Genomic DNA, 20,499 nt, shown 5'->3' with positions numbered 1-20,499 from the left:
CATTTGATCCATTCTTTATCAACCGCATACATATACATACAAAGATAATTGTCATGCATTTTGCAGGTCATATCTATAATTAATTGGATATCGCGATAATATCGAAACGTAGATGGTAACAACACAATTATGTATTTGATAAAGGTATCTCGTACATTCATTTATGTGTAGCATTTATTATGTTTATTTATAAATAGAAATTCCGTTATCTTTATTTCGGTGACTAATTTAATCAAAAGATTAGATCAGATTTCATAATATTAAATTATGCAAGCGAATTATTTATATTTTTAATCCTTGTATACTGTGTACTCTTATTTTTGGCATCTTCTCTGACCGTACAGGTCGGTACAGTGTACTTTCGAACTGTAACTTATTAATATGTAAAAGCGTTTAAAAAAAAATCTAAAAAAAACTTAGATACCTCTTTTGATCCTTTTAAATAAAAAAAAAAGTGGAATAATAAATTTGAAATATAATTTTTACAATTATTCGTTTTCGGGAAAAATCACGGATAAAAATAAGCCAAGAGTATGATTATTTCATAAAATCAAATTTGTAGAGAATGAGACACGTTTTATTTTCAGCGACTCGAGCCTCCGGATGGAAATAATGAAAATGTAATTATTTCAAGAGGGACGCAAACGGAATTAAGGACGGGACAAGCTGAAATTGGCGCCTGAAATACGTATTTTCCGGTGGTGCGGAAAACGGATCTCATGCTGATCAGGGGAAAACTTGGCGGCGGGTCGGTAGTCGGTAGTCGGTAGTCGGCAGCGAGAGACGTGAAATTCGCACGTTTTACGTATCCTCGGCTAATCCGTGTGGCCAGCGTGTGGAGGCGGAGGCGAAGGCGGCGGCGGCGGCGGCGGCGGCGGCGGCGGCGGCGGCGGCGACGGCGACGGCGACGGCGCCGTAAGCGGGTTCTCGCGACACCTCGCGGCGTCCGGCGGCGAACAGCAAGAATCGCGCGATTTTGTAGGGACGGCAGGGCCGGGGGTTGGTTTCTCCTGTCCCGTGGTGTCGGATATACGTACGTATACCGTACGTGCGTGCGGCGGCACGCTTTTGTTCCTCACGCGCGAGTGCGGCAACAGACGCGAGACAGGAGCGGCGTAACGTGCAACGTTTTGAGCGAGCCATCACTGTCGGCAGAAAGAGGAGGAGGAGAAGGAGGAGGAGGAGGAGGAGGAGGAGGAGGAGGAGGAGGAAGAGGAGGAAGAGGTGGAAGAGTCGAGAGAGAGAGAGAGAGAGAGAGAGAGAGAGAGAGAGGGTACCGCGTCGGGAAGCGCTGACACACGCGGTGTCGCGAAAAATGGCGAAGACGTTTCGCGCGGTGGCGGTCTCGACTCTGTCAAACAATGGCCAGTCCACGCCGAAGTACAACAAACCGGTCACGCTCAATATCAATTACGACCCGCAGGGCCTCAGCGTCGAGCTTGTCTCAGGTACGGACGCGGCTGATACAGGGGACGTCGTCGACCCCGGATTGTCGTCGTCGTCGACGGGGGCCGCACCGTCGTCGGCGACGCGGCTGATCGATCACGCGATCCGGCCGTCCGGGCGACATAACCACACTTCCTGTCGCGTCGACTGCTCTTTTTTTTTTCCCCTCCCTCACGGGAAGATCGCGCCCAGCCGGGCCTCGCGGCCCCGGTCGATCGCCGGCCGACATCTCTTTCGGGTATCGCGAGGTCGCCTGTCGAAGCGCGGGCGAGCTTCCCACTCGTGTACTTTTCTTTTTTTTTTTTTTTTCCTTGTTTTCCCTCGTTTTTTTTTTTTTTTTCTTTTTTTTTGAAGTAATGTGTATATTTATTGCTTTTGCCGATAACAAAGTCTCTCGGTGAAGAATCATTACAATAATGGATCAAATTCTATCATTCACACACTATCCAATGCTATTATATATGTTGTACTTGATGAGAGAGAGATGACATTATTTAAATAGGCAGATGAAGGTTGAAATGTACAAATTATTGATTTGCAATTACTTTAATCAGATATATTAATCTACTTTAATGATATTTCTCTCTGTATGTACAAGTATATTCTTATTTTGTAAATAAGTCTCTTTTGTATTTTTTTTTTTTTTTTTATATGATATAAAAACAGGATAAAAACATATCTCTCTTATATGTGTGTCAACAAATATTTAATATGTTCAACATCCTTTTTAGGAGACGTTAACAGCAAGGAAAAGACAAGCCTGTTGGAATTTCCAGTGACTCCTAGTACCGAATGTTCTCGCGTATCATCTCGAAGTTATGTTTTTACACTCGATACAGATAGCTTACTCATTACATTTGCTAATGAAGCAGGTGAGGCAATAATTCTTCTTACACCTCGCATCTTGTATTAAACTTTCAAATCTGAAAAATTGTGAAAATGTACATTTTTGCTCCAATAATACTTTTTACAAAAGTATATACTTGTAAGAAAGATAATTTCAGCAGATACATTTGATTCACAGATTTTCGCAACTTTCATTCGCACATAGCTAAACTCAAAATAGGAAAAGGTATATCGGCATTCAATGAGAGAACAGAAGAATCCTCGGCGATGCAATATTTTCAATTTTATGGCTATCTCTCGCAACAACAAAACATGATGCAGGATTATATTAGGACTAGTACATACCAACGAGCGATCCTTGGAAACTTGGCTGATTTTAAGAATAAGGTTGTACTAGATGTAGGCGCTGGTTCTGGTATATTATCATTTTTTGCCATACAAGCTGGTGCTAAGAAAGTGTATGCGGTGGAAGCTAGTAACATGGCAAACCACGCCGAGCTGTTAGTTGCAGCTAATAATTTATCGGATAAAATAATAGTCATAGCTGGAAAAATAGAAGAGATCGATTTACCCGAACGTGTGGACTGTATAGTGAGTGAGCCTATGGGATACATGTTATATAACGAAAGAATGCTTGAAACTTATTTGCATGCAAAGAAGTGGTTGGCTCCAGGTAAGCATTTGAAGATGTATCATAATTTATATGTTTTTCTTCTTTTTCTTTTTTTTTTTTTTTTTTTTTTTTCGTTTTCTTTTTTTAATTAAATTATTTTTATGCACAGGCGGGAGAATGTTTCCCTCTAGAGGTGATTTGCACATCGCGCCTTTCTCCGATGAGAATCTCTATATGGAACAATTCAATAAAGCCAATTTTTGGTATCAGACATGTTTCCATGGAGTAGATCTCTCCGCTATGAGAAATAACGCTATTAAAGAATACTTTAGGCAGCCGATCGTCGATACTTTTGATATTAGAATATGTATGGCGAAATCGGTGAGACACATAGTAGACTTCCAAACAGCTGATGAGACTGATTTACATAAAATAGGTATGGAATTAAAAAAATTGGAAAGTCGAAAAAATAAATTATACAAAGAATTCAACACACTGTGCTAACGTTTTGTAAAATTGTATTTCCTATAGAAATAGATGTCGATTTTCATATACTGGAGAGTGGTACATGCCACGGTCTAGCTTTCTGGTTCGATGTAGCATTTATTGGATCAACGCAACAAGTTTGGTTAAGTACAGCTCCTACAGAACCGCTCACGCATTGGTATCAAGTACGTTGCCTCCTAGAAAATCCATTGTTTTGTAAAAGTGGACAACTACTTTCTGGGAAAGTCATTCTTATAGCGAATAAAAGGTAAATATCTGCTATTGTGATTCCCTCTCTAGTTCCATCCTCTTCAGTTTCAATATGTTGCAAATTTCCTTCTATACATTCTGCTATTGTTATGTATATTACATTTCAGACAATCCTACGATGTAACAATAGAACTGAAGCTAGAAGGAACGAATATGGAAAGCAGTAGCAACACCTTAGACTTGAAAAATCCTTACTTCCGATATACAGGCGCTGCAGCGCAACCACCTCCTGGTTTAAATAATACTTCGCCTAGTGAATCTTATTGGACAACCTTGGATGCCCAAGGTGCTCGACAAGCGGTGAATATGGTCAACGGAATGTCCGTTAATGGACTCGGCGAGGTCTCAATGGACACAAGTGCGACCGTAAATCCAAATAATTTGCTGGCAATAGGTAAGGTTTGGTTTGACTCTTCAGTGTATCATTACATGTATTGAATTACGTGCCGTGTGTGAAATATATAATATTGTAATCGACGTATTTGTCACATGCATCACGCCCAAGAAATTTTGATCCTCCAACATCCGATTTTTGTAGAAAATATATTTATAAAGTCTTGTGTCACAAATATATGAAGGATGCCTACATGATCGCACACGTTGAATGATTGCTTCTCTCGGCCAGTATATTCTAATATATGTATTTACTACATATTTAAAGCATAGAGAATATTTAAACAAAAAACATTTTAGAAATAATAAATAATGCTCTTTACAATTGGACATTTCTAAAATTTAATATTGCTCAAGTTGTGTAATATTTTTCGTTTACTGTATTGTATTATATCATATTACATCGTATCAGATTTTATGTAACATCTTGTAACACAAGAATGTTATAATTTTTGTTCTTAAAAACTGTTCTATGATTAAAGTTCATTTGATTGAAATTTTCTATTATTTTAATGGCTCCTTCTATATAAATGTACCATTAAATAAAAATTGGCATGAAATATAGTTGGTTGTAAAAAATTTTGGTAAAACTTTTATGTAGTGATACACATGAAAATGTTATACAGGCTATTTTTATTAGATTAATTGTTTGATAAATCTTTTTTTATGTATTGTATATACATAATTGGGAATTGTAAAGCCCTTTGAATAATAGTTACAATTATAGTTTGAAGTGGAGCGAAACATTTAGAGAAAAAAAAAAACTGACAATGAATAAAAATCACTTTTGATTTTTATACGCTAATATTGTTTTAATTACAGATGTTAGTATAATTGTTAACTACATAAATGTCAAATTATTTGTCGGATCTTTTTATTGTAATGGTACTTACAGAATGGACTCACATATTTTATTACTGTACATCATGGGAGACCTTTGTACAAAGAAGAAAAAGTTCCTTGTGATTGTTCTAATTTATACACATTTTGTAGAATTTGACTCATGTAAATAAACTTGTTTTTAGTAGTATGGGTTTATATAAATATTCAATTATCGACTCTAATCCCATCTATAAAAATTGAGTTTTATATTCTTTTTTTTTTTTTTTTTTTTTTTTTTTCTTCTACTTTTTAGATATATATAAAAGAACTACAATTATTTTATTTATTTAGTACAGTTAATAAACCTATACAAGTAACAGAATAAGAATACTTTGTTGTTGAGTACTAATAATAAAGTATTTTAATATTGATTTATAGAAATGTCTTATAGAATCTTCTTAAATAAATATGTTTTATTTATTTCTAGATGTACCTCAACCGAATTCAAGTTTTTCATTTGAGCCTGATGTAAACGCATACATTCCTTTTTTTTTTTTTGACACATTGTTTTTTTAAATAACAATCTTTACTGAGTAAACGTTCAATAAGAGAAGTATATGAGTCTTTATTTTAAGTACTTAATAAATGATATTTTTCTCAATTGTTTCAGTAAATTAGTAAGATTTACATATTTATGTGTATACATATTTTTATTCTTTTATTATTAATAGTTAAAACTTATTTATACATATATATATACATATATATATATATATATAATGTATGATTTGTTATGTAACAGGAGGACAACCAAACATTCATCCTGGTTCTATTTCGAGTACAGGACGAGGTCGTGTAGGAGGTACAGCCACAAGCACACAAGCGGCACAATTGATAGGCGGTGGAATAACTCCAAACATGTTTACATCACCCGCTACTGTAAGTATCGTTTGAATATTGACATTTTATCCGCAGTGATTTATTATGAACAACAAAGAGCGTATTTTCTATTTTAATAAAAATAACGCTCTGGACAAAATGACACACAAGCATGAAACGACTGTTGCGTTGAAAATTTTTACAATCTAGTTTGCTATATATTAATTATTAACGTAAGAGACGGAAACTAAAGCAATACGTCTGCTTGCGTGACTTTCGCGCTACAGCTTGGTGTTACTTTCCAGCAATCGCTGGTCCTCGGCAACTCTTCTCATTATCCAGTGAATCCCAGCCTGATGATTGGTGACTATGTGACTCCTGGGAACGGTTTATCGCCGCAGGTATATCGGCAATGATCTACGGCGAAATCGTTTCTCGTCGAATATTCCCGCAAAGTAAAACAGTTACAAAACGATCGTAATAGTTGTAACAGTATTGGAGACAGTGGCAACAACAGTAAGCAAAGCCGCAAACTGGTATTTAGCTCTCCGGCCAGTAAACTTCGACTCTCGTCTGCCGTACGGATTTTAAGTACCGTCGACTTGGCCAATTTTAATCCAGACTTTGGTTACAATAACGTCGCTTATTTAAACAAAAGTACTGTTGGACATGGGTTTGCGTTCGATTGGAATTCCGCAAAAAATAATAGGTTTCAATGGGAGGCACGTTGGAAAAGACTGCGAGCCGTCCTCTCGTAGTTGTCATTAATTGATTATACGGTTAGATTCATTGGCTGTCCCATTTAGTCATTTATTATTCGAGAAAAATTAGAAAAAAAAAAAGAGAAAGGATCTTCCAGATCGACGTGCATGCTTGCCAAATATACCCACGTGAAAATATAATATTTTTTAATGACAATACAGTGTCGTCGCTCTGTAGTATAGGCATCACTATATTTGACAAAGTTTTTGACACAAAATGCGAAATGCGAATAATTTATGATGAAAGAGAGAATGAATTGATCGCGAATTGTTGCGATTTCTTTGTTTAATTTGATAATTGAAACGATGATGATTTATAAAATCGACTATGTATTCAAAGACACATAGGGGCATATTTTACTAAGCTGCGACGTTGGCTTGGTTGAGTTTCGATATCAAGCGACTTTTACACGAGTTTTTAGAATAGGCAAACAGCGTTTCGAGAACATTTTGAGAAGTGCAAAGAGCAATAATACATTAGGCATATGTTGTAGAGCACTCTGTGGCATTACCTGTTATTCAGCTGTTTCTTGCTCTTGTTTTTAATCGACGTGTCTTTATTACGTTAGCATGACAATATATGAGAAAGTACAACTTTTTATGAGTATTAGCTATTACATTTCAGTCACCCTCTAATAATTCATATCAAGATGTTTTAATTGTTTGATAGGTATGTGTGTGCAACAACTACTCATCTATTGATTACGTTTTTATAGGTAAATTGTATATATCTGAGAATGTATGTGAAGGCAAACAGATAGGGATACTTCATCTAGAAAAAGAAACAACGGCAACTGATCGATCATGAAAACGTCCTAAATTATAAATGTAACGAGTTACGTTGCCATAGTGTGTAAATGTGTAATTGCAGATTTGTTACAAATGTATTAAGCAAGAATCGCGCTCGAATCTTATAGTTTTATATAAGATGATCTATGTGTGTAATTCCTAAGGTATAATTTTGCGTTACACTTAATTTTTTTTTTTTTTTTTTTTTTTTAGATATATATATATTGTAGTCGCGAAAAATGTCTGTTTTAAAAGATTCTCATCAAGCTTCTTATCAAAAGTGCATTGCACAGATAATACTGTTACATGCGTTTAAAGTTACATTATTCAGAAATTAAAACAGATATATATCAGAGATTTCTATTCTTTCTTCTTACTACAGCTATAATTTCTATATCAAATTATGTAATAAAAAAAATTGGCAATGCCATTTTTGTATTAAGTTTTGCATCACTTTTACGTATATTATGATATATTGATAAAGTAACAGATGTCAAAATCTTTGAAAATAGACACTTTTTGCTTGGATGATCTGTACACGTAATAAGTGATGCTTGGAAACTTGTATATGTGTGTTCTCTATACTCATAATATTATGAAATGAGACATATGCGGCCATATAATGGCTTTTTATCATTTTTAACTTTTTGCACTCCGTACATTGATACAGAGCGATATAAAATTTAATTATTGATAAATGTAGGTTTTATATTTTGCATAATACGTGACGAGGTGATTTCATTTATTTTTGTTAGAATTGTTTGAGAAAATTATTATTGATTGTTTTTATATTACAATTTTCTTTTCTTATTAAGCTAATATGGTAACAGAAATTTGAGTGTAAAGAGTTAAATTGTAAAGATATTGAACTATTTAATTACAATATCTCGCATACAAAGTCAAATCTGTTGGAATTATATGTATGTTTATATATACATATATATTTTATATATATACGTAATATATACATATATATATTAATATATATATATTAATATATTATATATTATGTAATATATTGTATATGTACATATATATATATTATATAATATATTAAAGATTTCAGTGAGTATGTATGAAAGATATTCAATTAATCATGAAAACGTGTATGGACTCTGCTGTACATACATATACATCCTCGAATAATTTTTACATATGTATTGTTTAATTATATACAAGATGATTCATTAGAAGCAGAACATCTGTTTGTACTACTAACGTGTTAAAAGTTTCTTTTTTCATTTAGATGAAATATATTTTCGAATGAATAGAAATATTTGAAATTGTATCTAAATCGTGTAATTATACATGTTTTTCTTCAAATGTAGAATGATTATTCTCACAGGTATATTCTGTTTCTGGTGTGAATTACCTTGTAATAACACTACCGTAGATCTCAAGACAACTCTTTCAAGTCTTATTAGATTTTAAGCAAGTTATATTTTATTTGTTATCTGCACACATACTTGCCATCTGATTTCAATAACACCGCCTAGTTACCTCATCGCCTCATCGTGGTGAATATGTATTACGATTATTTTTGCAGCAGCTTCTTGCGTATTACCTTCACAGCCTCTCCTTCGAAACTCCACGATACGAGTAACGCACTTTGAATCAAAGCTAGGTAATTTGTACTTACTTTCCCTACAGGATTCTTTCTTACTCTGCGCGCGTACTTGTAAAAGATGTAAATAAACGCGCAGCTATTTCTCGATGAAGTATTTCTGGAAGAGATGTATCGTATACGCTTGTTAAATGCGCGCCTCGACACATACACAAGCCAATCTTGTGACAGGCATTCCACAAGTGCTACTAATATTGCATGATTTGTTGTAATTAATATAAGGGCCTGCTTCTTCCGCTAATCGTTTCTTTGAGATAATAGCGTCGAAAGCAACATTTAGAATGTAATTGAATTTTGTTCTTTTTTACATTTTACCAGAGGAAAAATCGAAGATGATCATAATGTTAAAAATATCGTTTCTAGATGTTGTTTTCGATGCAATTTTACATTAATGTGAATGTGTGCGTTTTTCTTTTCGTATCGTATCGTTAGAATATCGAATATATAAGACTGCTACACCGCCGCTCGGAAAAGCATACTGACGCGATATTACATATCTCATCCCAGTTATATGTCTGTGTCACGATTTTCGTCGTCTCGTGTTTTTTAATGTCATTTTTTATACCGGCTCAAGTTTTCAATGTCTCACTCGCAATCTTCTTCCGCCGAGAAGTGTCTTCTCTTTTCAAGCCTCAAAGAGTCGTAATCGGATTTCGTACATTTCGTCGATCGCTAAGCTGGGGTATACTTTGTTATCTCTCTTTCTCATTCATGCGTGTGTTTTCGGGCGGTATGTTCGAGTATTAAATAGTTCAGCAGTGTTATATAGAAATCTGTGCGTTTCAACGACTGAAAACTATATAAAAGATATCTCAGGTAGTTATTAACGAGCTCTCAAAGGATGCCTTTACTGCGCGCTACAGTCTGGATTTTATTTGACGAAGTTACTTCGCTATTCGGCATCACGACGAAAATACATTTTACGTTTACGATTCATATCCCGGTAAAGCGTATAAGAGCATGGTTTTACGAAAAACATTGTAATCGCATAAAATCAGAATTATACAACTATAATCTATAGTGTAACTGTGTAGTAAAATTGATCGGTAATATGTTTAAGATAAATTTTTCTCGAATTGATTGTTTCCTTTGCCAAACCTGTGTAAAACTTTTCATTTACGTGACACTTTTTTAACGCATTATTAATTTTTTCAGCAATTAACGAATATCTTTTCTGAATATTTCTAAACAATTTTAATCAAAATTTGAAAAGCAGCTATTTTAATTTTATTTTTTTACATTTACAAATTATTTAATCTTTTATAAATGTTTATTAAGAGATATGTCGTATATTTAAAAAAAAAAAAAGTTCTATAATGCAGGTGGAAAGACAAATAATTGACACATCAGAAATTGTAGTACTTACGAATAACAGGATTGCAGTAAAGCAAAAAAATAACATTGTTCTAAACATCACATCATTAATATGTTATATTTATTGTAAATACGACTATATATTTTTGCAGCAGCTATCTGTGACTCTCCTACTGCTTCTTTGTAAGAAATTTTTTTTCCGTGCTATGTACACAACTCTAAGATAGTTTCTGATTTAATGCAAACGAGTTCAGCGAACTCATAACGCTTATATTTATAACAATAATTTTAATAAATTTCTTTTTCAATTACAATAATTTATCGTCAATTATTAGAATACAGATTTTACGTGTAAGAGATAGTAAAATGAGATATTTAAGTTTCAATAATTTTTTTCTATCCAAATGCGATTGTATTGCGAAACACACAACACTTATATTACAAATAATATAAGTTTGCGTGATAAATTATTTGATTTTGAAGAAGTGACAAGCTTCGAGTATTTTTTTCTCTTCTCTCACAGAGCCTCATTTTTAATAAAAATATTTCAACGAATTGTTTAGCATATATAAATGTATTTTATGTGATCATTAAATACTCTTTTACAATTAGAAAAGAGATTTGAATTACAATTCTTTTATGTTTATACATATTGTTATTTATAATATTGAGATAATTGTGTTTTGTATCGGGATATAAATAATTAAAAAATATTTATTACAAGTGAAACATATATGTATATATAAAATGACTATATTATTATATATGTCTGATATCATATCTTCACAATTTTTTTACACAAATACTATTATGTTTAAAAAACATATATATATATATATATATATATATATATATATATATATATATATATAAAAGAGTATATAAATATATATTTAAATTATGATAAATATGTAATAAAATTATAATACGTAGATTTTCAAGATTTTATGTCGCACGCTATAAGTGAACAATTTTGTTAAACTTGTATCATAATAATTCATTGAGATTATTTGATAATGTTACGTAATTATATTAATTTGTTTCTAAAAAATTACACGATAAGTATTTTTACGAATATACGTTACAAGTTTATTGTTTCTTGTGCACCGAACACAAATCTTTATTCTCATATCATTTTCCATTTATATTTACTTTCCATTCCAGCTGAAGACTACGTGGGCAACCATCAGATATACTGTTATTGTTAAGGTGCTTGTTATCATGATGGGAAATCCTACCCTGCAATATATCAGGATAATAACGTACCTTTAGTTGTGATTTTAATTGTGATTTTAATGACACAAATTTTGTGAAAGAAACACGATCTTACTTGAAGAATTGAATGAAACTAAATCTGTAGCCGTGTTGTTCCGCGACACCCATGCAAACAACGTTGGCAGTAGCTCCAATCAAAGTTCCATTTCCTTTAAACATAACTATTGAGCTAAACAACACTATTAATTCATTTATATAAAGACTAAAAAAAGCTGGCGCTCGTGTTAAAGAACACCAACTTGCATGGCCTTTGTTTTTTCTAACACAATGATAATTGAACTAATCGGAACGTAATAAATACTTTACGAAAAGCTAAAGATTTTTTTTTCTATTCAAGCTTTTACATTTAAAATGGGGATCTTGAAACTGAATTATTTCAATTCTCATTGGATTAACTTTACTTACCTCCCATACAAGCGCCAAATGTCAATGCCCATATTAAGGGTTGCATAGGCAAAGCGAGCTCGCGATTTTGCGCGAGATTCGACGCGATTCTCACCATCATGGTAGCAAGTGGTACGTTGTCGACGAAGGAGCTCGCGATAGCCGACACCCAGAGCAACAACAGGATCGCAACCGCTAATCGAGACTCTTCGTTAACCGATAGAATTAAGTACTCGGTTTGCTTGCCGATCCAAGTGATGAGACCCATACGCGAGAGAGCCTACGGAATATTTCAATACGTCTCCTGTCAAAATATCTTTTACTCCGACGTGACCTCGAGGTATGCGATTCGAGGAAACTTACATACATATTGAAATTAACGTGGACATTTTTTTCTAGAGATTTTACTCTGACGTTACCTCCATTAGAATAAACAATGATGCGAAGAATAGTAACGTGCTCCATTCGACGCGCGCCATGAGACCGTCGAAATCCTCGCCGTCGGCCAATATTAGAAGCAGCGAAACGCCGATCAGGGTGATCCAGCCCAGAGATAGATGCATTTGAGGCAAGCTGTGCAGGAAGAAGAGGGTGATGATTAAAGCCAGCACAAATCCTGACTTTACCAGCAACCACTTATCCCTAATGGGATACTGAAAACGAAAGACACTTGTCGAGAAAAATGCATAAATTGTCTACCAGCTAGCAAGATAAATTGAGACACTGACAGCTTCTAATATATATATATATATATATATATATATGCGATATGTTTGGAAGCTCACCTTTTCCTGTAATTCCTCGAGTGTGGTCTTGTACTTTTCTAACGCTGCGCTTCCTGTTATCAACTTCCTCTTTAGCTGCGACAGTAAACGCTGCACTTTCTTCAACAACGTCTCCCTCACCAGATTCTCGTCCTTGCTATAACTGGAGAGACTCGCCGCTGCTCGTTGCCAGACAGCGATCATGTGTCTCAGATCCTACGAGTAGACGGATAAGTAAGATTTGTGAAATCTTAATTCGCTCTATTTAAATTATATAACAAATTAATTAATTATGATTGGAATCTTCGATTTTCTCTTCACTGATGTACATACCTGCACATCTTGCGGCTCGTTGAATCTGAGGACCGCAACGTCTCGGAAAATGTAACGGATTTGCGCGGAAACCACGATCAACACCAGTATCACCCCGATACTCATGTGTAACGAGAATGTGCCAAAGTCGATTTCCTGCCACGATATAATGATCAAGGTTCAATCAAGGAGACAATTTATTCTCAAACAGAGTATCGCAGCAAACACTCACAGCGTTCTGGACGTCTCTATTGGAAGTGATGATAACATTCGGCGGGTCGCCAACCGGCGTCATCGCGCCTCCGATATTGGAATAAACCACCATGGAGGTCAAGATTGGAACCGGATTTAATTCCATCACTTCGCACAGTCGAATAGTCACTGGTGTCATTAGGAGCACGGTTGTCACGTTGTCCAGTATCGATGACATAAAGGCGGTGAAGAAGCAGAGAGCCATAATCAATGGCCATAATCTACCGGCGGTTATCTATAACAAATGGAAATGGCGAATTTAAAGTCATTGCTTCGAACATTTTATTTTAGATATTAAATATATATATGTCATTTTTTTCTCGCCTTGAAGGCGTAGACTGCAAACCAGTCGAATATCCCGGTTTCAGCAATGACGGCTACCAGCACCATCATAGAGAACAATAGCAGCAACGTATCCATATCTATCCAAGAAATTAGTTCATTCATACTTGGTCGCTAAAGCAAATATATTGTTTTTTAAACAGTTATTCAACAGTTTATTATTCACAGAAAGGGGACTATATCTTTTATATATTACCTCGTTTAAAATCGCCAATATTGCAATAGACATCGTGGACGCTAATATAGCAGCCAAAGTTCTGTGTACAACCTGATATAGTTGAATATAATAAATGTAATATTGATAATATATGTAGAGTCTACAGGAACTATAGCAAATATTTCGCGATATTAATTACCTCGAAAATGATCATAACATAAAGGCTAATTAAAACGAAAGCGGCGTATATTATGGCAACGTCGTTATTCATCGGTGACAGATTGTAGGCTAAAGAAAACGAAAGGCTCGACTCCGAATTTGTACGGAACATGATAAACATTACGTCGTGCGACAATGCCCTACGAATAAAATTAAATATTTCAGTTGACATAAAAATATATATTATATAAGAAAATTAAAAAATAACAAATAATTACTCGCTATTGACATTTATTTTAAAAGTTCTTTCCTGCCTCTGTTCGGGAAAGATGTTGATCAAGTTTTCGGGCAGTAATGGCAAGGTCCACACGTCACTTACGTTCTGAAATTGACAAAAATTGCGCGCAAATTAAATGATAGTTCACTCATTGCCAGATGACTGATCTCTTTTTTTCGTCTTTTTCTGTTTCAGAATTGGCCGGATTGGCGTATTCTACCGTCGTAAAACGTGAGTACGTAATGTAATAATTTTTATATAATCGCTAATTTTTTTTAAATGATGTATGTAAATACCTTTGAGCCCTCAAAGTTGACATAGGACGTATTCTCGTGTGTATAAAATTCTAGCCATATCATTAAGTGGCGCGTAGATAAATTTACATGCTGCTCGAGTTTGTCCACGGGCAGCAATAGCCCTTCTACCTTTATGCTAATCAACTTGCTCGTGACACATTCGCTGATTTGATAATCTGACAATATCATTAAGGATATTCCACGTAAAAAGGAAAATAATTTTTCATTCGGTGAATTTACGTGTGAATTTTAATTTTGTTAAATCATATTTCGCTCGAATTTAGACGAGACGAATTTTTGGTCGGAAGGATACTCTTAGGTTGTTCGTCAAAGATAGAAAACCGATACATCGTCTCGACCCTTTCGCTCTTCAACATGAGTGTTATCTGCAACATAATAAGCAATCAAAGTATATAATAAGTAAAGATTGTCAATCAACAATTAACGTGCGATAATTTTTTTTTTTTCTTTACCGTAAATAGTAGCCAACAACAGGTGAGCGTGATCAATCTCAAGTAGCGCAAAACCGGCTTCTGCTTCTCTTGCATGTGTATATCTTGCCCATCTTCGTCGACGTTGCTCTGAATCGTTTGAATTTGACTTTGGAGGCTGCAAAATTATTACGGGAATTATTACGTTTATGTTTTTCTCGAAATCATCCGTTTTATTAACCATGTAAAATCTACTTAGTTTGCGTCACGAGCTGCGGACACATGTTGACAACCAGACAGTCTCTCTTCACGCGCTCTATAGATCTGGGAATACGCGTTATCGTTAGAAGCATCGTTTTCACCGTATTTGCATTTTATCTTACCTTGTCTCCGCTATCCGGTCGCATTCCCTCTGGAAAACCGCCAATCTTGGATCCAGGCGGATCGCCTCCGGCAACTGACTCCAAGCACGAAGCACATCGTCGGAGATCTGTCCGAACAGCATGGAACTCGAGACAGATGAGCAAGGACTGATCGGACTGCGCATAACTTTGAGAGGATACTCGTTATAAATTTATATTTCAAAATTATGACTGACCTATTTTAATTATTTTTTTTTTATAACACTTTTTGTATATCTACCTGAGTTGCTACAACTGCAGTGAGAGATCCGTCCTGAATCTGTCTTGACGAACACCTGAGGTGTTTGCAGATCCGTTTCATCATCGCTCGTATCGTTTTGTGACATTACAACTGTTTTTAAAGTCTCTCGTTATTGTGCGTAACTTTCTTCCTATATTAAGATGTTAATAGTTTCATTTAATTTTGACATCTTATCTACGTTAAACCGCAGCCGCGCACATTGTGTTTGTATCTTCGAAGACACATTCCCACTACGGACCAAATTTTATCAGCGAAATCCTCAGAGGTCATTCTATTTATTGTTTATTTTTCTCATACGGAAATATAATCATCGAGTTTACAAAATCTCTACATGATGATTACAGAACGATATATTAAATTATTTATCGGATATAAATAGAAATTTTCACATAATAGCAAAAAACATATGTAAGAATGTTTATATATGAAAAATCACGTATTTTATATAAATTTGAATCTATTTTTTTAACATATAAATTGAAGAATTTCTATTTTTTTTATTTTTAGAAGGCTTTATTATTACCTAAAATATTGAATATTTAGGAAAAATTAAAAGAAAAAAAAATATATATATATATATTTATATACATAGATGGAAAATAATATTATTTAATAATCAATTGCAAAATAATTTTATTCTACAATTTATATATGTAGTATCCTCATGTGTTATACAAATTAAAAATATTTTTAGATTAATATATATGTACATACTATCAATTATTGTTACACAATCATGTGTAATAATAATCATACATTGATTAAAACTTATATGACAGTTCAGCTGTACAGTATTCAAATCTAGAAAATTGTATTGGATTGATATAAAACTATTTATTTCTGATATATGAATTTTTGTATCTATATATATATATACACACATACATACATACATACATTTAATTCATACATATTAACAGTTGCACAAATATCAAATTATATTCATAAATATTATGTATATACAGTTTGTTAAAAAAACTCAACAAGACACTTTAAACATCCTTTTACATGCATTTCATAAATAATACAGTAATCTTAACTACATATTATACATTGCATTATGCTATTCTGTGCAACAAAACATTGCATAATGTATCTCTTGTTACAAATAATTTTATAAGTTTTTAAAAGAAGATACACAGGGTGTCTTAAGCATCAACTAGTTTTCCCTGTTGCTCTTGGAAGGCTTCATTATCTTCTTTCTGGATACTAGCTGATCTATTCCGTATCATATTCTGTATATCGTTTACCGCGTACTTTTGCATCACATGATCGTATCGACAATAGCACCAATAAACTACGGAGACACCCATGTAGGATCCCAGGGCCATATTCGTCGACAGCTTTATACGACTCGTAAACATGAAGGTGGCCAGACCGGTGGCGAAGCCGCTGTAGATGCCGTACAACATGCTGCTTTTAAAACAGGGAATCTTCCTGATGTCTCGGCCAAACAGCATCACCGCCTTGGATGGGTCGTCTACATTTTCAGTGTCCATCGCCTTGTGTTTCTGTTAGAAAAAGAAAATATCGTTATACAATAATATAAAAATCTAACGTAGCTTTAGGTTATAAAAAGTGAGGTTATAAACTATTTAGAGGTTAAATCATAAGATATTCACTTTGACTGTACTCTGCCTCTTCTTTTCTCACGAGAGCATGAATAAACACGCTATCAGCTCACGTTTAAAAAATACGAAGAAATGAGAATATGATGAGATTGAAAGAAACGGACCTTATCGTTTATCCTCGGAGAATCAGCTGTTCTCTGTCAAGAGGGTATCCGAGCTCTCCGCAGGAGGGCGCTGCGAGTGCAAAATGTCAGAGCGGCCGCGACTCGAGCGCTCGGTTCGGTTACGTTCGGCCCGGTTCGGCTCTCGCCGGCCTTCTCGGTGTTTCAGTTGCGTGCGGGGCGCCGCGCCGGTTGACATTGCTTGACATCGTAGAGCGCGACGCGTGCTGCGTGCTATCGAGCCCGAGTGACAGGTGGTGCTCCAATCCGTACGCTTTTTATTAGTCGCTCGCGCGCGAGGAACGCGATTCCGCGGGAAGACACACGTCGTCGGGTCCGAAGTGTAAAGTGCGGTGTGACGTCTTACGGGAAGGGACAGGCAGGTCCTGAAGCGAAGAGGAGCAGGAACGTCGTCGCGCCTTGAATAAAGCCGCAAGTCGTTAGCCCGACTCGCACGTATATATACGAACTCCCGCGAACACCCGTCCAAATCGCAATCGTGACATGCACGCACGATCGGTGCGTAGCTGTTCCTAGCTGGTGCCCCGTGTGTCAGGTCCTACGATGTATACCACGTATTCGTGCGACGACTTACCCGGGAGATTCAGCTGCAGAAGAGGTGAACGGCGTTCATGTATTATCCTTTTATCTACCTGATTGCCTGTATCGTGGCTCTTTAACCTTATATTCAGGAAGACAGTATCGTGACTAATCGTGAGTGAACGATTTCACGCGCAGCGATTCTCGCTGATGTATGTGTGAATTGAAATTTCTAATTCTCATCATTATATATAATATTGTGTATTTCGATATTAAAATTCGATTTTTCCAACGACTGTCCGTTTTGATCCACGATACAGGTACGTCTCATCGTAAATAAACGTAATGTACGTTGGAGACATTTATCGAGGCGTTACGTCATCATGTGATGCGCGGAGCGCGTTCTCCGAATAAGAGAAATAATAATTTATAATTAACGAGAATAGAAATGAAACGCACAATGTGCATCTTGCATTCACAATTTGACATTTTGCATTCCAGAAAGTATTATTTATTACATTTCAGTTTACATATTCATGACTTTTAATTTTCGTGACATTTTATTTGATTTACTGTGTCGACGACAAGAAATAATCATCGAAAAATATCCTTGGACGAGATTTGGCGGCGGATTTTCTGAAACTCTCGCATGACAGTGGACGACTTAATTTTTTTCCAGTGTATTCGAGATTACTCTCCGGCAGGCCAGACATAAAACCACAGGGATTTTCATTTCTGTGAGTACGGAATCGCGAAAACGCGGTTGCGATGTCCATTCGGGATATACCAAGACGCGTGTTAACTTTTATTAAGGGGGAAAGGTGCATGCACGCAATTTTCTCGCTGCTATCTCGTGCACTACTAATCACATCTCGCTATCTCTATCTTTTGTCTCGCATTCTTCCTTTTTCTTTTACTCTCGGTTTTCACGAAAACATATTATTCCACGAATTAAGGAAATGAATTCCAAGATTCGACATTTTTAATTCAGATGATCATTTATTCGTCAATTGTACGTAGATGATTGTCATGAGAAATTGAAGACTCGTGAGTAAAGTGAAATGCATAAATCATTCGTTAAATTGATAGCAATTATCTTCTCGAAATTTCTACTTTTTTTTTTTTTTTTTTTTGCAAATACAAACGACAAAGATCGCGAAGACCATTTTACTTGCAAGAAAATAGTACAGTAAAACGACTCGGCTCGATATTAGAAAATTACACCTACGATGGCGTAGAATATCTCGCAGTACTTTGCGATGCTTGCTAACGGTAAGCGGAGATTTCGCACGGCAAGAAAGGTCAGATTTTATGCATTTATGCGGCGCAGCGCGAAGCACCGACTTGCAGACACAATTACCTGTCGCTCGTAAATCACCTTGGATCTGTATTAAAAGTGACCGACCATGCATCTTCCACGACATGGGAAATAAGCGGTGTATAAAACGAAGTGTACACAAGATGGTCTATCGTTACTGCGATATATTTCACACTCGTTGATTTTAGACTTCGAGACACCTCTATCGAAATTTTAATCCTATTTTCAATTTCAATTTTCTTACAATTTGAAAAGCAGGGATTTCTAGATAAATTTAATTTGCATAAGAATTAAGTTCCTACTCTCTTGAATTAAATCAGTGAAAATTTTATTGATTAAAGCAGTGATAGAATTTCATCAGAGATCAGTGTATTTTCTCACTCATCTTCAGTGAAAATTTAGTTATGGTTAGTAAAGTTATACTGAAAATCAGAGAGTGATGATTGCATATATTTGCAAGATATAGTTTTTCTATTTATTTTGAATTATTATTTAGAAGAAATTTTCACATATATATTTAAATAGTATGCAAATTACACTTATGAACAAAAGTCTTGGTCAGAAATTCAAATATTCCTTTAACAGAATATATTGCTATAAATTTATCTTATATATAATATTACAATATCAAACGTATTTTTAAATATTACTAATATTTAAACAATCATTATTACTGATTCTTTTAATAAGAGAAAGAGAGATGCTAATATTTATAATTAAAACCATTAATAACTGTTCACTGCTTAGCATAGTGATAATACATTGCTCTCATTTAAGAGATTACTTTGTATTTAAAATAATAAATTGAAAAAAAAAAACTTTTGACAAAATTATAAATAATTTTAAAAGAGAATAATTTTATTTAAAATACTAGAGTAGATGTTAATAAATTATTGAAAATTGAGATCGACTGGGAGAAATCCTTTTGACTCGTTGGAATTTTTGAATTGCAGAATTATTCTTCCATATTTATGCGTCGCGAAGGATTTATTGTACGAAACGCAAACATATGTTTCCGTAATCATCGCTCTCTAAGCGATAAAAAAAATCGGGCCAGTGCCATTTATTGTCCTACATTCGGAGATCTTAACACGCGCCGGTCACCTTTCACCATCTATGCGATGCATTTGAAATCAAATTCCTCGAAACACTCCCACCTACCTACGCGTGCGGTTTTCTTTTTAATTGACAGCCAAACATATGTTATCCCAAGGAGAATAGTTGGGGACGCGAAATAAATACATATTAGATAACGCATCCGTCGCGGCGAATATTTTCGCACATTCTAACAACGCTATTCCAGATATTCGATAACGGTACTCACGATACTCATCTAGCCAAAGATTGAATACAC

At 34.9% G+C, this 20,499-nt stretch overlaps 4 protein-coding genes across 17 annotated transcripts in view; 2 read left to right on the top strand and 2 right to left on the bottom strand.

Annotated features, from left to right (window-relative positions):
* Positions 1 to 1,222: 1,222 nt before the first annotated feature.
* On the top strand, positions 1,223 to 14,379 carry Art4 (arginine methyltransferase 4). Of its 6 annotated transcripts, none has more exons than XR_012048050.1 (9): positions 1,224 to 1,448; positions 2,178 to 2,318; positions 2,471 to 2,965; positions 3,075 to 3,341; positions 3,437 to 3,659; positions 3,769 to 4,055; positions 5,364 to 5,404; positions 5,679 to 5,815; positions 14,361 to 14,379. XR_012048050.1 is itself a non-coding variant. In XM_072906300.1 (8 exons), exons 1-8 carry the CDS (start codon positions 1,316 to 1,318, stop codon positions 6,169 to 6,171), a joined length of 1,812 nt encoding a protein of 603 aa, XP_072762401.1. In that variant the 5' UTR covers positions 1,223 to 1,315; the 3' UTR covers positions 6,172 to 10,859. The 6 variants fall into 6 exon arrangements, 3 of the variants coding, with proteins under 3 accessions (XP_072762401.1, XP_072762403.1, XP_072762402.1); XR_012048048.1 differs by lacking the exon at positions 14,361 to 14,379 and adding an exon at positions 6,061 to 10,859; XR_012048049.1 differs by lacking the exon at positions 14,361 to 14,379 and adding an exon at positions 6,043 to 6,180.
* LOC140673365 (P protein) lies at positions 11,183 to 15,806 on the bottom strand. 2 transcript variants are annotated; one of them, XM_072906297.1, is made up of 17 exons: positions 15,535 to 15,806; positions 15,276 to 15,441; positions 15,148 to 15,216; positions 14,935 to 15,070; positions 14,775 to 14,847; positions 14,462 to 14,637; positions 14,167 to 14,270; positions 13,929 to 14,088; positions 13,769 to 13,840; positions 13,555 to 13,686; positions 13,211 to 13,465; positions 13,000 to 13,134; positions 12,688 to 12,882; positions 12,322 to 12,555; positions 11,924 to 12,182; positions 11,574 to 11,667; positions 11,184 to 11,482 (listed from the first exon to the last, which is right to left on the bottom strand). In XM_072906297.1, exons 1-17 carry the CDS (start codon positions 15,638 to 15,640, stop codon positions 11,392 to 11,394), a joined length of 2,457 nt encoding a protein of 818 aa, XP_072762398.1. In that variant the 5' UTR covers positions 15,641 to 15,806; the 3' UTR covers positions 11,184 to 11,391. The 2 variants fall into 2 exon arrangements, with proteins under 2 accessions (XP_072762399.1, XP_072762398.1); XM_072906298.1 differs by lacking the exon at positions 15,148 to 15,216 and having other exon boundaries at positions 11,183 to 11,482.
* LOC140673361 (uncharacterized) overlaps positions 14,378 to 20,499 on the top strand; it is a 36,245-nt gene continuing 30,123 nt past the window's right edge. For 2 of the 7 annotated variants that reach the window (XM_072906293.1, XM_072906292.1), the window contains exon 1: positions 17,463 to 17,906. The gene's annotated coding sequence lies outside the window, so the exon portion shown is untranslated. Of the gene's footprint in view, positions 14,397 to 17,462; positions 17,907 to 18,506; positions 18,565 to 20,499 lie in introns of those variants that run through there. The other 5 variants (XM_072906289.1, XM_072906284.1, XM_072906286.1 and 2 more) reach the window with 4 other exon arrangements.
* On the bottom strand, positions 16,373 to 17,392 carry LOC140673397 (cytochrome c oxidase assembly protein COX20, mitochondrial-like). 2 transcript variants are annotated; one of them, XM_072906362.1, is made up of 2 exons: positions 17,291 to 17,392; positions 16,373 to 17,066 (listed from the first exon to the last, which is right to left on the bottom strand). In XM_072906362.1, the coding sequence occupies exon 2, from the start codon at positions 17,052 to 17,054 to the stop codon at positions 16,704 to 16,706; it is 351 nt and encodes a 116-aa protein (XP_072762463.1). In that variant the 5' UTR covers positions 17,055 to 17,066; positions 17,291 to 17,392; the 3' UTR covers positions 16,373 to 16,703. The 2 variants fall into 2 exon arrangements, with proteins under 2 accessions (XP_072762463.1, XP_072762462.1); XM_072906361.1 differs by having other exon boundaries at positions 17,178 to 17,339.

Source organism: Anoplolepis gracilipes, chromosome 14, assembly GCF_047496725.1.
Source record: "Anoplolepis gracilipes chromosome 14, ASM4749672v1, whole genome shotgun sequence".
Classification (NCBI taxonomy): Eukaryota; Metazoa; Arthropoda; class Insecta; order Hymenoptera; family Formicidae; genus Anoplolepis; species Anoplolepis gracilipes.
The sequence above is the reverse complement of the archived record's forward strand: the minus strand, read 5'-3'. Positions and strand labels throughout refer to the sequence as shown.

Coding starts and splice junctions, on each gene's coding strand:
- Art4 (XM_072906300.1), top strand. CDS start 1,316: ATGGCGAAGACGTTTCGCGCGGTGGCGGTCTCGACTCTGTCAAACAAT. Junction 2,966..3,074: donor AAAGAAGTGGTTGGCTCCAG/GTAAGCATTTGA, acceptor TTTTATGCACAG/GCGGGAGAATGTTTCCCTCT. Junction 3,660..3,768: donor ATTCTTATAGCGAATAAAAG/GTAAATATCTGC, acceptor ATTACATTTCAG/ACAATCCTACGATGTAACAA.
- LOC140673365 (XM_072906297.1), bottom strand. CDS start 15,640: ATGTCACAAAACGATACGAGCGATGATGAAACGGATCTGCAAACACCT. Junction 15,071..15,147: donor CAGCTCGTGACGCAAACTAA/GTAGATTTTACA, acceptor ATAATTTTGCAG/CCTCCAAAGTCAAATTCAAA. Junction 13,687..13,768: donor TATTGGCGATTTTAAACGAG/GTAATATATAAA, acceptor TATTTGCTTTAG/CGACCAAGTATGAATGAACT.
- LOC140673397 (XM_072906362.1), bottom strand. CDS start 17,054: ATGGACACTGAAAATGTAGACGACCCATCCAAGGCGGTGATGCTGTTT.